The 14,568-nt window shown below is 33.9% G+C and overlaps 1 protein-coding gene across 1 annotated transcript in view; it reads right to left on the bottom strand.

Annotated features, from left to right (window-relative positions):
* The window catches only part of PRSS12 (serine protease 12), a 74,459-nt gene that overhangs the window by 17,055 nt on the left and 42,836 nt on the right, over nucleotides 1–14,568 (bottom strand). Inside the window, exons 8-9 of the mRNA XM_030815755.1 lie at nucleotides 11,348–11,489; nucleotides 1,690–1,895 (exon numbers count right to left, since the gene is read on the bottom strand). Of these exons, the coding sequence (XP_030671615.1) occupies nucleotides 1,690–1,895; nucleotides 11,348–11,489 (348 nt within the window). The remainder of the gene's footprint in view (nucleotides 1–1,689; nucleotides 1,896–11,347; nucleotides 11,490–14,568) is intronic.

Below are 14,568 nucleotides of genomic sequence, written 5' to 3'. Positions count from 1 at the left end.
GACTGCAAGAAAATAAACTCTATTTAAAGTCATACACTATTATTTAAAATTTTTTAAAAGAAAAATGAAGTTCATTTATAAACGGAGCCCATCAGATGACCAATAACCAATGGCTTCAGTTTGAATCACCTTATATATGTCACCAGGTCCTGAGTATCAACATAAAATAAACTGGTTAATATGCCAGATTCTGTAATCTGGCTAGGCTAAGATGAAATCTTTTTACTTGAAGTATGGTAGCATTGCCATAACCATGGAAAGGTATCAAAAAGAATATTGCTATAATTCTAGGAAGGCATTAAAAACAAACATATAAATAATGAATTTTTTATGTTTTTCAACTACTTATGGAATTTCACATAATTCAAAGAATCACTTATATCCCATTTGTAATGGTAATTTAAATTATTAAAGGGAATTTAGCAAATTAAGTTATAATCAGTATTCAGGGGAAAGGGCTGGCCAAATTATTTGCATATATACATATATCTGTACAAACACATTCATATATAAAAATATGTATATATATTTAATATATATGTATAGAAAATAAAGTGAAAAGGATTGTAAGTGTTCTTTTCACAATCAGAAGCCCCTTAGCAAAGAATCATATTAACAACATCCAATTCATTTATTAAAAGGTGTTAGAAAAAGAGAATGCTCAAATATAGGTGCACCTGATTTTAACAAAATCCAGTGTATCAGAACTATAAACTTTCAATCCAGATAAAGAGGTGACTGTTCTTTTCATAAAATGTACCACAAATTTCTCCAAAATAGCTCATTCTCTCAGTCATTTAAAGAATGTTTCATAAAAATTAAATAGGCCGGGTGCGGTGGCTCACGCCTGTAGTCCCAGCACTTCAGGAGGTTGAGGTGGGCGGATCACCTGGGGTCAGGAGTTCTAGACCAGCCTAGACAACACGTGAAACCCCCATCTCTACTAAAAATACAAAAATTAGCTGAGCGTGGTGGCAGGCGCCTGTAATCCCAGCTACTCAGGAGGCTGAGGCAGGAGAATCGCTTGAACCCGGGAGGTGGAGGTTGCAGTGAGTGGAGATCATGCCACTGCACTCCAGCCTGGGTGACAGAACAAGATTCCGTGTCAAAAAAAAAAAAAGAAAAAAAAAATTAAATGTACACAGAGCTTTCAAGAACTCTATTCATTTAAAGTATGAAACATTACTGTATCATACGAAAGGATTACTTATCATTTTCCTTAAATTTTTAAATTTCAGAGAATAAAATCTACAAAAGATCATTTTCTTTTTGAAATTCATTTTTAAATATCCTTGTTTAAAATATTAGTAAGACTTTAGAAATGCCTTTAATTCATTTCTATCCTTTTTATGAAGTAAATATCAATTCTGAATCTTCAAAGATAGCAACAAGCATGAGAGCTTTATTACATCCAAAAAAGGAAATACAGAAATGGCTACGAAAGTGAAAAGGGGATGATCCCAGAGATTACAAGGCCCTGTAAATCCACTCCTCCCCCTGAACCTTGTTCTACCTGTCAGCCCCACCTAGGCAAGTTTGCCAAGAACTACTGGATCTAAGTAACAGCACAAGACATGGGCCTGTATACGTTCTTGTTGTACTCAATTTCTGTTATCAAAGTACTGCTTATAGTAATGGAATGGGAATTAGTATTCCTTGACTTGTTGAGGGCTCCAGAAGGTGACTTACCTTTATTACTGTTACCTGAGGCCTTCTTGCCAAAATAATCACAAATAACTCCTGCATCTTCACTGTGCCGGCAGTTGTGTCTTCCAATATCTTGCTTGATACAGTCAGCCAAGGACCTCTCATTTCCTGTGCACTTCACATTATCCACATGGATGGGTCCTTTTCCTTCTCCAAAATAAGCCATGGTTCTTGCTCTGGCAGGACCCCTGAAGACAGAACATTCTTAATGATGTGAAGAATCAGTCAATCATATATCTGAATAAATCACAACATGTATTCAATTTTATTCCTTAATTTTTGCATATTAAAATTAGCATCTACGTGTGCTAAAAACCATTTGTTTCATGACTGTTAAAAAAATTTAAAAAGGTAATAACTATACCTTCTCTGTTGCCATACTCCACAGCTACTTTATTACATCACTTGCCTCTAATTTAGCTTTTTCTAAGAAACTCACATTTAATGGCACATCAAAAAATCATGATAGTCTTTAACTCTTGTTTAAGCGGGAAAAAATCACCTCTAAATTTCTTACCCTCTTAAAGAGTACAATACTGTCTTAATATTGGTATAATATTGCAAAGAAAATGATGAGATTAAATAATAACCTACAGAGCTAAGAACTAATTTTTTGCCTCCTTTAGAAGAAAAATGTACAATTTTTTTAGGCTGGGCACGTTGGCTCATGCCTGTAATCCCAACACTTTGGGAGGCCAAGGTGGGCGGATCACCTGAGGTCGGGAGTTCAAGACCAGCCTAGCTAACATGGTGAAACTGTTTCTACTAAAAATACAAAAATTTAGCTGGGCGTGGTGGCACGTGCTTGCAATCCCAGCTACTTGGGAGGCTGAGGCAGGAGAATCACTTGAACCCAAGAGGTGGAAGCTGCAGTGAGCCGAGATCGTGCCATTACACTCCAGCTTAGGCAACAAGAGCAAAACTCTGTCTCAAAATAAATTAATTAAATAAAATAAAATAAATTAGCTGGGCAAGTATTCCCAGCTACTCTGGAGGCTGAGGCGGGAGAATGGCTTGAACTGAGGAGGCAGATTGCAGTGAGCCGAGATCACGCCGTTGTGCTCCAGCCTGGGTGACAAGGCGAGACTCTGTCTCAAAAAAAAAAAAAAAAAAAAAGGTAAAATTTTATATATTTATTTACTTTTTTTTTAAAGACATGGTCTCACTTTGTCACCCAGGCTGGAGTGCAATGGCGTGATCTCGGCTCACTGCAGCCTTGACCTCTTGGGCTCAAGAGACCCTCTCACCTCATCCCCCCAAGTAGCTGGGACTACAGGCGCATGCCACCGTGCCTGGCTAATTTGTTTGTATTTGTAGTAGAAACGGGGTTTCACCATGTTGCCCAGGCTAATCTCCAATTCCTGACCTCAAGCGATCCACCCACCTTAGCCTCTCAAAGTGCTAGGATTACAGGAGTGAGCTACCACACCTGGCCTAAAAGTACAATTTTTAACAGAGACAGAGAAAAACAGGAATCATGACTAGATGGCAGATTTACTTTTAGTTTATTAATTTTTTGTTTTAATAACACATTTTAAAGTATGCAAATACAAAAATATTTAAATGAAATAAATATTTCAAACTAACGCCATATTTCGACCTCAATTTCTGATAAATTAATGAAATAGTTATCAAAGGCAAAAGCTTTCCAGATGAATTATTGGAAAACTACCCTTGAAATCTCAAGTTAGGGAAAAACTTAATAAAGTGGACATAGAGGGTATAAACTATAAATTTTAAAATTGATAAACAAAAATTAAGAATGTAGCTTTACTAAAAACTACCCTAAGGAAAGTGAAAAGATCAATTTAAAAGTTGATATTTGTAGAAATATATTTGTTGGTGAATATACTTTCTAGTAGAGAAGAATGGCATACGATATACAAAGAAATCATTTAAAAAATAAGTAATCTGTTTTTAACAAAGCTCTAGGTGATTCTTCTGCAGATAGTTCTGCATCAAACTTTGGCAAAGAAAACTAAGTTATTACTCCATTGTTGCACATGTGTTTTAAAATTATTAGACTTCTTACAATTATACATATATCCTTATACATAAATCTTTGTGGGCAGCTTAGATTTCCTCCTAGAAGTTTTATTCCATTTTTTTCTATTTTTTAATTATATAATTTATTGTATTATTCTTCTTTAATTTTATGTATTTATTGTATATCACTGTTCTTGTCTGTCTGAAATTTATTTCTGTCTTACTATTAGTGTTAGTAAGAAATCTAGCTTTATTTTTGTCCCTAAAGTAGTTGTCCCAATAACCTGCTGATTTGAAAGGCTTTCTTACTTATCATGCTATATACGCACAAGCCATTTCTTGGTCTTTATAGTTCAGTAATTCACAACCTTGGCTACCCATCAGAATTGCCTTTGAAAACACTTAAAATATAGCAAAACCTGAACCTCATCTCACATGAATTAAAGTAGAATGGGTAGTATTTTTTTAGTTCCAAAATGATTTCAATCTACAACCAAGGTTGATAGCCACTGCTGCAGTGTCACTGACCTCTTTGACTATTCCTGTGCCAGTACCACATGGATTGGATTTTAGATGAATTTGGAAGTCAAATCCCCCTCCCCACCCCATATGCACACCAAGAAAAATGGAAGATTTTTACTAGCACAGTACTTAATGTATACATTTATTTCCATTTTGTCTTCACATTCAGGATTGCGGTATGTCTCTTCATTGATAAGGTCTTCTAGCTTTAGTAAAGACAGGTTTTTCACATAGGTCTCAATTCTCACAAAGTGTATTCCTAGTTTTTGTTTTGTTGTTAGTTTTTGTAACTTCTACAAATCTTTTTTTCTTTTTATTTTCTACTTATCCCACAGGCAGACCATTGCCTTTTAAGCATTTATGTTTTATCTTGTTACATTAATAAACAGTAGTTCTAGTCTCTTTCCAGTTGATTCTCTTGGGTTTTCTAGGTGAACAATTATATTATGCATATAAATATTCTGACCCTTCCTTTTCAATACTGATACCTCAATTCTTAAGGCGTTAGTGCAACCTCCAGACAATGCTGTCATTGCAGTAATGGCAGGCACTCTTTTGTTCCTATTTAATGCTTATTTGTGATATAAAATTAAAGCAGTTTAATTTTGTTCTCAGCTTCCTAAGGAATGTTGATTTTAACATATAACTTTTCAACATTATTAAGATGAACATATTTGTTTAATCATTTATTAAAATTATTGTATATTTATGGGTGACACACTGAATTACATTAACTGAATGCCTCAGTTTGAATCACTCTTACATTCCTACAACAGACTCCACTTATTGGTGGTATATTGCTCTTTTAATACATTGTTGAATTAAATTTGCTAATATTTTGTTAGCAAAATAACTTTGTATGTAGATTCATTAGACTGAGGCATAGTTTTCTTTTTTGTGTGTTTACTTACCTAGTCTTGAAATCAAATTAAATTAGCTTCATAAAATTAATGTAAAGATTTCCATAAGTTTCTTTGCTCTGCAACAATTCATGTAATTCAGAAACTGTCCCTTAAGGACTGGTGAAAAGTCCAGCAAAAAAAATCAGCCATTTCTTTCATAGCCATTAATCTAATTGGGTTTTCTATCTCCTGTATCAATTTTGATAATTACATTTTTATTGAAAATGTAGTTTCCCAGATAATCATCCATTTAATCTAGATTTTCAAGTGTATTTGCTAAAGGTAGTTCGTATTATTAATCTTTTTTTTTTCCTTTTTGAGATGGAGTCTCACTTTGTTGCCCAGGCTGGAGTGCAATGGCACAATCTCAGCTTACTGAAACCTCTCCCTTCTTGGTTCAAGCGATTCTCCTGCCTCAGCCTCCCGAGTGGCTGGGATTAGAGGCATAAGCCACCACAGCTGGCTAATTTTTGTATTTTTAGTAGAGACGGGGTTTCACCATGTTGGCCAGGCTGGTCTTGAACTCCTGGCCTCGAGAGATCTGCCCACCTCGGCCTCCCAAAGTGCTGGGATTACAGGTGTGAGCCACCGCACCCAGCTGTATTATTAATCTACTAAGGTTTTTGTTTAACCTTCTATATATCTGTGCTTAAATTTCTTTTCTGTTCTCTATGTTTATTTGTATTGTCTCTCCTTTTTCTTAGGCAAAATTGCAAAAGATCGTTGAGATTGTTGTTTATTAACCTTTAAAAATAAAAATAATTGCTGATAATGTATAGGTATAATGTAAAGAAATTTGAAATTCAAATCGGCATAATTTGAAGACAATAAAAAATTAATAGAATTTGGAAACAAAAATTCCAGATGATTCCCAGCAGTTTCAGAGGTGAGGATGGGTGGAGGTAGAAAGTAAACAACAGTATGTTAAATGTCTTTATCTTTTCCAGGAAGGGGAAGTTACAGATAATAATTTCTGAAATTATTAAGAAAATATGTTACAGTATGTTTGCTAAAAATTTAAAAAGAACTTCTAGAAAAACAATTAAGAATGTTGAATTTCTAGACCACTGAGAAAAAATGAAAATTGAAAATTGAATTAATCGTGCAAATCAAAAAACAGATGATTACACAAAAAAACAGAAAATAAAGCATGATAAATAATATAAAACTAGATGGCAGGTAGAAGCAGACATACAGAAAATAAAATTTAACTTATTTAAATAAACCAAAAGGATCATTTCTTAGCAACTGATCAACTTACAGACTAAAAAAAACACCATTTTAGATATATCAATGAGTAGAAATTAGATAACATTTTAACAAATAACAGCACATGATTAAATAAATTCTCATTGATATACTGAAATCTAACGTTTTCTTTTGACTACTCTTTAACAATTAAGGACTCTGCCATCCATAGAAAAAAGGGAAAGGCTTCTCACTGGTTTACTGAATCTTGTAATTCATAGCTGAAAATTTCAATGACACAACAGTTTCTAATAATTAGTCTTTAAATAGGATGTCAAGTGCTCCTGGTATATAATAACTTTCCAAGGGATACACAGGCTCTAAAGGAATCAATTTTTATATCCTCAAATTTCATGTATATTCTTTCTTAAAAATAATCTTGCTGCTATCAAGATCAAACTTCTCTTTCAAAATTTCCCTTCTCTCACTTCACAAAAAGCATATCTTGCACTCATTCCAAATCCTACCACAGTGCATTCCTCCAAAGTCTGAAAGCCTCTAAAGGGGGCAAAAGAAAATTTCAAAATATATGATAGCAATGAAGCTTCCTTAATCCAAGCAACACAAACCCAACCCATAGGTCTAATTAAGAAATGAGAGCTTTGGCAAACTTTTATTTTCTATGTTAAATAATTATTTAATAATTTTATTAAATTTTTTGCTGTTTATTATCAGTTGTATACTAGAAATTATAAAATCCAGAGAAACCTGAAACTTGTTAGCATAATTTCTCTCTCTCCATGTACTTATGTGTGTGTATATCTGTATATATGCATACATGTGTATATGTATATGTGTGTGCATATATGTGTGCATATATACATATACACACATATTTTTAAGGCATAATAACATTGAGATTCCGTGGGGGAAGAAAATTTAAAATACAATTTCAAGGAGAATAAAAAACTGTAAAATTTCTGGTCAAAGAAGTATTTTTTGTTCACGTATTTTTTTAAATGGATAGCAGCATCAAACTACTATATTTATATTTCACTGGATATAATTAAGAGTGGTGTAACTGTTTTATATTCAAATGTCATACATATACCAGAAATTAAGTCCTTTGCAGCTGTTGAAATGTAAAATAGATATCAGATATACTTAATTTTAGATCTCTACTAAAGCAGTGAGAATATACAATTTTTAAAATTTTTTTAAGGATTAATATGCTAACAAACATGTTCAAAAACAATGCTATGTTGGAACATATGCTAATGGATCCACATAAAGTGTAAATAGAATGGAATTTCCAACATGACTACTTAGTCTATGTCAATGAATTTAACTGATCTCAACACATTCTCTATCAACAATCTACAAACAATATGCTCATATGCTGGACTTTGTCAGACATTATGTAATGCATCAATAAATAATGCCTTTTACTTTCTGTTCACTTTAAGCATATCTGTACTAGTTACCATTCACATTTCCTTTTTTATTATCTCATTTCTGTCTTTCCCATTATGAAAAGGCTTTCTAATACTATTTGGATTCTCAGTGTTTCCAAGGACTAATCCTCATGCATCACAGAACTGGCTGGAGGACAGATCTCTGAAATTCCTATTCATGAGGCTCAAACCTTATAATAGCTTCAAAGTTTCCTGTATTGACTTCTACAAATAAGTACTTTATTAAAGATTTTTTGTGATTCAAAATAGACATGATGAAAGAAAGATCCTCTGCACTAGTCACATACCTGTTTATAATTTTATATATATATATACTGAAAATATATATACATGTAATTATATGAAATCCAATTTCCCTTCAGTGGGAAATTATAAAAATATTCAAGTATATTTAATCAAATAGCTAAACAATTCTCATTTAAATGCTATTTGATGGCAAATTGCAGATTATGTTATCCAATTTGTTATAGTAACATTAAATTACTGAATTACTTATGAGACTATTTAAAATGCAATTATAAAGTCTTTTGATGCTTTTCTTGATTAATAAGTATTACAGAAATATTGAAAGCTCCAACAAACTTTGTTCACTTAATCTAGATTGTGTTTCTCATCTAAAATCACTTTTTTTAGCTTTAATGAGGTATAACTGATATAAAAAATCTTCACCAGTTTAGACATATGTATGTATCTGTGATACCATTACCACAACCAAGGTGCTAAATACATTCATCACCTCCAAAAATTTCCTTGTGTTCTTTTCTGAGGTTTGTTTTGTTATGTTCTGTTTCTATTTTCATTTGGCTTTGGTAAGAACACAAATAAGATCTATACCCTCAACATATTTTGAAGTATATAGTACCATATTGTTAACTAAAGGTACTATATTGTAGAGTAGATCTCTAGAACTTATTCATCTTGCATGACAGGAACTTTATACCCATTGAAAAATAATTTCCCATTTTCTTCTCCACCCAACCCCTGATAACCACCATTCTATTTCTGCTTCCATAAGTGTGACTATTTTAGATACCTCATATAAGTGGAATCATGTAGTATTTGTCTTTCAGTAACTGTATATATATACATACATACCACATTTTCTTCATCCATTCATTTAGGCTGTTTCCATATCTTGGCTATTGCAAATAATGCTGCAATTAACATGGGAGTGCAGATATTTCTTTGACATCCTAATTTCAATTATTTTGGCCATATACCCAGAAATGGGATATCTAGATCATATGGTAGTTCTACTTTTAACTTTTTAAGGAACTATTTTCCATATTATTTTCCACAGTGGCTGTACCATTCTATATTCCCACCAACAGTGCACAAGGGTTTCAGTTTCTCCACATCCTCACCAACACTTGTTATCCTTTGTTGTTTTGATCATAGCCATCCTAACATGAGGCTAAATTTACTTTTGAGTTAAATGTTAAATGGACTAAATGATTGTGTTAGGCCATTCTTCCATTGCTATAAAGAAATACCTGTGACTAGGTAATTTATAAAGAAAAGAGGTTTAATTGGCTCATAGTTCTACAGGCTTTACAGGAAGCATGGTGCTGGTATCTGCTTGGCTTCTGCTGAAGCCCAGGGAGTTTTCAATCATGGCAGAAGGTGAAGGGGGAGCAGGCAAGTCACACAGCAAAAGTAGCAGCAGAAAGCAGGGTGGGAGGGTGCCACACACTTTTAAACAACCAGATCTCATGTGAACTCAGGGCATGAGCTCATTTATCAGCAAGGGGATGGCCTAAGCCATTCATGAGGGATCCGCCCCCATGATCCAAACACCTCCCACCAGATCCCACCTCCAATATTATGGATTACATCTCAACATGAGATTTGGGTGGGGACAAATATCCAAACTACATCAATGATGATCAATAAAAAGCAATGAACAATTTAGAAAGAAATCCAAATAATAACACACAACTGTATGTGTGTTGATGATGCTTGATGAACATGCTTAGAAAATTTTTCTCTCCTTAAACTTAGCTGAGACACACAATTTGAAGATCAACTTTGGTGCCAATCTTTCCCTTTATATTTCCAAAGGTAATACTAGGTTTCTTGGATCACCTCCACCAAAACAATAAATTAAAATACGGCCAAGAAACCAGTCTCAAAGAGCAGTATCTTTTAATGGCTGATTTTGGGTGAGGAAATGTACTGGGAATATAATGCAAGAACAAGAATAATTTTTTTTTCAAATGGAAAAAGGAGTGATAGAAACACAGCGAGCAGAAGAAATTTAAAATTAACCACTGACTAAATTCACTTTCACATTAATGTAGACTCTCCCTACTTTACTGCCCCATATTTTGAAAACTGAAAATTTATATCACAAATGAAGGATTAATTGGATGTAGGACAACTGGAATTGCAACTGGGTCCAAAACTGAGCCATAAATTGAAGTAATATCGAGTAACTAGAAACAACTTTGATTTTGAAGTTTACCCCCAACATGTGAACTTTTATTAAAACGGAAAGGCTTTTCAAAATAAACGTATTCTTTATAGAAAATAACCATATGAACTGTTCAATATTTAAGATGAACATAGATATATAATTAAGGATATAGTTTTAAATCCAAATTACTATTAGTAATCTACTCTGAGCTAGGCAATTTATATATATATATATAATCTTAAATGTATAACCCTCTGAATTATAACATTTGTCATATTTTTGTTACTTCAAAATCATTACTTAGGGTGCTTTCACAGTCATTCACGACATATGCAGAGCCAGTAAAATTTTAAATTACCCAGCTGAGGTCTAACGAACAGATGATCTGCCTTCTTTTTTGCTCCTCTCATACTGTAAAAAGTGTCCTTTTCATATTCTATTTAGTGCCATGTTCTTATTGTAACTCATGTCTGAGGGAAGCTTATCTAATGCATGCATTTTCTCTCTAAGTCACACCACAGACTTTCTGCACTTAGGAACACTACACAGCGCTTCAGTACTACAAATGGGGGCCATTTTAAACAGTGAAGTCATCAGCAAAGAAAGCACAGAAACGCAAAAAAAAAAAAAAAATTGGCACCACACAGACTGTAAAAGAGGACAACTGTTTACAAGTATGAAAGCTGAAACAAGAAGGGAGAGCAGTGACCTCAGCTCTAGGAGCAATGGCTCAGCATTTGCTAATTCAGTGTCCACAGCGACTTCATAACTACCAAGAAAAATGAGAACCAACAGTATTTTCAATAACTCTAGAGTCCCTTAAAAGGCTACAGTGTTGAAACATCAATCACAGAGAAAAGGTTAACTGATAGAAGCTGATACAAGCAGCATTATGACTAGTCAGAGTTATTAGACTATTTTGTTATTAGATAAAAAGCTACATTTCTTATGTGACATATTTCTTGTGAGTAGAAAAGTGTGAATAGGCTCTACTTATTACTTCTTTATAATTCTGGATCACATCAATATGTGGCCAGTATTTTCAAATGAATGACAGAAGCTTTTTTAAGTAAGAAGTAACTCATTAGAATAAGCTTAAAAATTCAGATATGCTCATCAGTAACCATCCCAAATAATTAGGTTTTCCTTACTTATAGCCAAGCTGACGACAGATCACAGCTGCATCCTTATCAGTCCATCCATCATCACAGATTGTTCCCCACTGGCCATTGATAAAAACCTCCACTCGTCCTTCTTTCTTATTTTCTCCATCCATCAGTCTGACAGGAAAACCTAAGTCATGATTCAAAAGTATTAGAACAGCCCAAACAAGCGAACTGATTCTAAAGCATGAGCGACTCTACAAAACACAATTGTTCTTTTTAAATCAGCTATAAAATCAGATGGGAAATACTTTTTTGAGAGAGAGGAGATATATCAATAAAAATTTTATCCACTTTTGTAAAATTTTATCCACTCTTGCAGCCTTGAATTCAAAGTGCTCGCCTTGCTCAACCTTGTATCCCCAGACTGTGGAACAATGCCTGGCATATAGAGAGGATATGCAATTGCTGTTTGTTGATGAATGAATAGCATTATAAAACTGTGAATTATCTTATTACACCTTACTTCTAAATAGTAAAAGAACATTAACTTGAGTTTGTTTTTGCTTCATGTCTGTTCATTTATCCATGAACAGAGCTAGAAGTTTATACGCTGAAGACAAGATTTTTAGAAAGATATAAATAGACACAACCTTGGCATTCATAGTTGAGTAACTTGATTCAAGTCTAACGCTGCAGGAGGCAAAAAAAAAGAAAAGAAAAAGAAAAAGAAAGCAGTAAATAGGAACAATTTTCATCTAAGGCTTTCTATTGATTTTAAGGGAAAGAATTAAGCCACAAAAATTACTGACTTAAAAGCTGAGAAACTGAACTCTAGCAAATTAAGATTTATCTAAGTTAACACAAATGAAGGGATTTGTAAAGTGTCACATATCACCACACCAATAATTACGATGTTGAATCAAAACTCCTCACTGTGACTTGCATGGGTTGAATTGTGAGGTCATTAGGGTGGGCCCTAATCAAATATGCTGGTATTCCCAAAAAATGGAGAAATTTAGACATGAAGAGGATGATGTGAAGAGACACAGGGAGAGGACTGCCATATACAAGCTAAGGAGAGAGGCCTGGAGCATCTCTCTCTCACAAAGCCCTTCCCTCACAGTTCTTTCTGAAGGAACCAACCCTACTGACATTTGAGTGTAGACTCCTAGCCCCCAAAACTGTGAAACAATAAATATCTGTGTTTAAGCCACCTCTGTGGAACTTTGTTATAGCAACACAAGCAAGCTAACACTCACACATCTGATTACCTAGTTACTAGAAGAGTCTCCAGCTTCAGGGCCAAGATTTGCTGGTAAGGAATTAGGGAATACAATAAAGCACGGTAAAATTATCAGCAGAACTAAGGAGGTAGAAGTCTGCAGGTAATGGACAATATATTATTTAATATATGTTTAAACCAATATGTGAAGTTACTAAATCAACATTGGTTAACTAAAAGAAAATATTGTTAGCAAGATGGACACACTCTATTTTTATTCCTCTGACCCATTTTTTACTTCTCCATCCTTCTGTGTTGCCCCAAGAGTTGCTGGCTCCCCAGTGTCTAGACCTAATCATGTTCACTTCATGGGACAAGGCGGTATAGCAGAATCACAGAGCAAAATCAAACTCAACAAATGTTTATGGCATGCACTCTGTGTATGCACTGCTTACTATTAGCTGGATAAAAACTTGGAGTTTTAGCTATGTCATGAAACACAATATTGAAACTTCATATTTCTCATTAATATATCTGAAATTTGGGAGTTCTTTGCAAGAACAGAAAGTGAAAAAGTGATCCTCAGATACCAAAATCAAATAAATGAAATTCTTTTATTAAAGTTTTCACTTTTTATATTTTTGGATATTTGGTTCAAAATTAAGAAAACATTTGCACATGAAATTAGATCTACATGTTCCATTCTGGTAGTTTTATAGGCAAATTTTCATATACTCTGAAAATAAAAATGATAAAGTGTTTTTAAAGTATAACTTGCATGGCTTTGTAAAAATAATGCATACAATATTTCTGAACCTAATTTTATCCATTCATTCTACAAAATCATTAAATCCTTAATTCTTGAAGGGAAATTGGATGACAAAAGTCATGCCATCCATACATTGTCACTATTAAGTTTGTGTTGTTACAGAAATAATAATACTTAGCATGTTTTATTTCTAAAATCTTAAATATATAAAGTTTTTGGGAAAGCTAAACAATCCTATTGGTATGCAGTTATCTTTAATATATATCTCAAGCTGACTTTCAGCAGTTTTCTTCAATTTTTCCTGTAACATAATACATTATTTTTATAAAATAATACTGTCTTTTAGAAAAAAGATAAATTCTAACTTGCATACATACACAGTAAAAGCCTAATTTTAGGCCGGGCTCAGTGGCTCACACCTGTAATCCCAGCACTTTGGGGGGCCAAGGCAGGCAGATCACCTGAGGTCAGGAGTTTGGGGCCAGCCTGGCCAACATGGCAAAACCCCATCTCTATTAAAAATACAAATATTAGTCGGGCATGGTGGCAGGCACCTGTAATCCCAGATACTTGAGAGGCTGAGGCAGGAGAATTGCTTGAATCCGGGAGGTGGAGGTTGCAGTGAGCCGAGATTGTGCCACTGCACTCCAGTCTGGGTGACAGAGTGAGACTCTGTCTTAATTAATTAATTAATTTAATTAAGCCTAATTTTATACTGTAAAATTGAGTAAGAGGCAACAACCTCACTGGGAAAGAAATCTTTGCCAGGACTTAATACTCTAAACTTTAGAATTAATGTAATATTACAATGAGAAATCCATATTTTTACCATCCCAGAAATTTCTGCCAACTCACATACGCAGTAACTGTATTCTTACTAGAATTACTTTTACTAATCTAGAACACTGCTTTTGAGCATTCCACCTACCACAGACCCAAAAGAGTGTCTATAGGGCTACAACTAATTTTGAGAAAAGTTTCCCTTGACATATAAAGTTAAGATCCAGAAATTAGCCTTCAAATAGCTGAAAACAGCAGTAGTCCAAGAGCTCATCATTGCAGAGCCAAAGACGTAAAAAATCTCCATTGTTTCCTAAATGCTGTTATTTATATCGTTATTCTGTTATCTCCTCCTCTAAGCTTCCCTTTTAAATATATAGTAGTTTTTAGTAGGTGGAAGTAATGATCTATGAATGAACCAATAGTAATATGATTCTATCCCAAAAGGATATTTGGCTCAGACATAATGTTCTTCAGACAAATGACTTTAGTTAA

Source organism: Nomascus leucogenys, chromosome 7b, assembly GCF_006542625.1.
Source record: "Nomascus leucogenys isolate Asia chromosome 7b, Asia_NLE_v1, whole genome shotgun sequence".
NCBI lineage: Eukaryota > Metazoa > Chordata > Mammalia > Primates > Hylobatidae > Nomascus > Nomascus leucogenys.
This window is presented reverse-complemented; position numbering and strand designations above follow the sequence as displayed.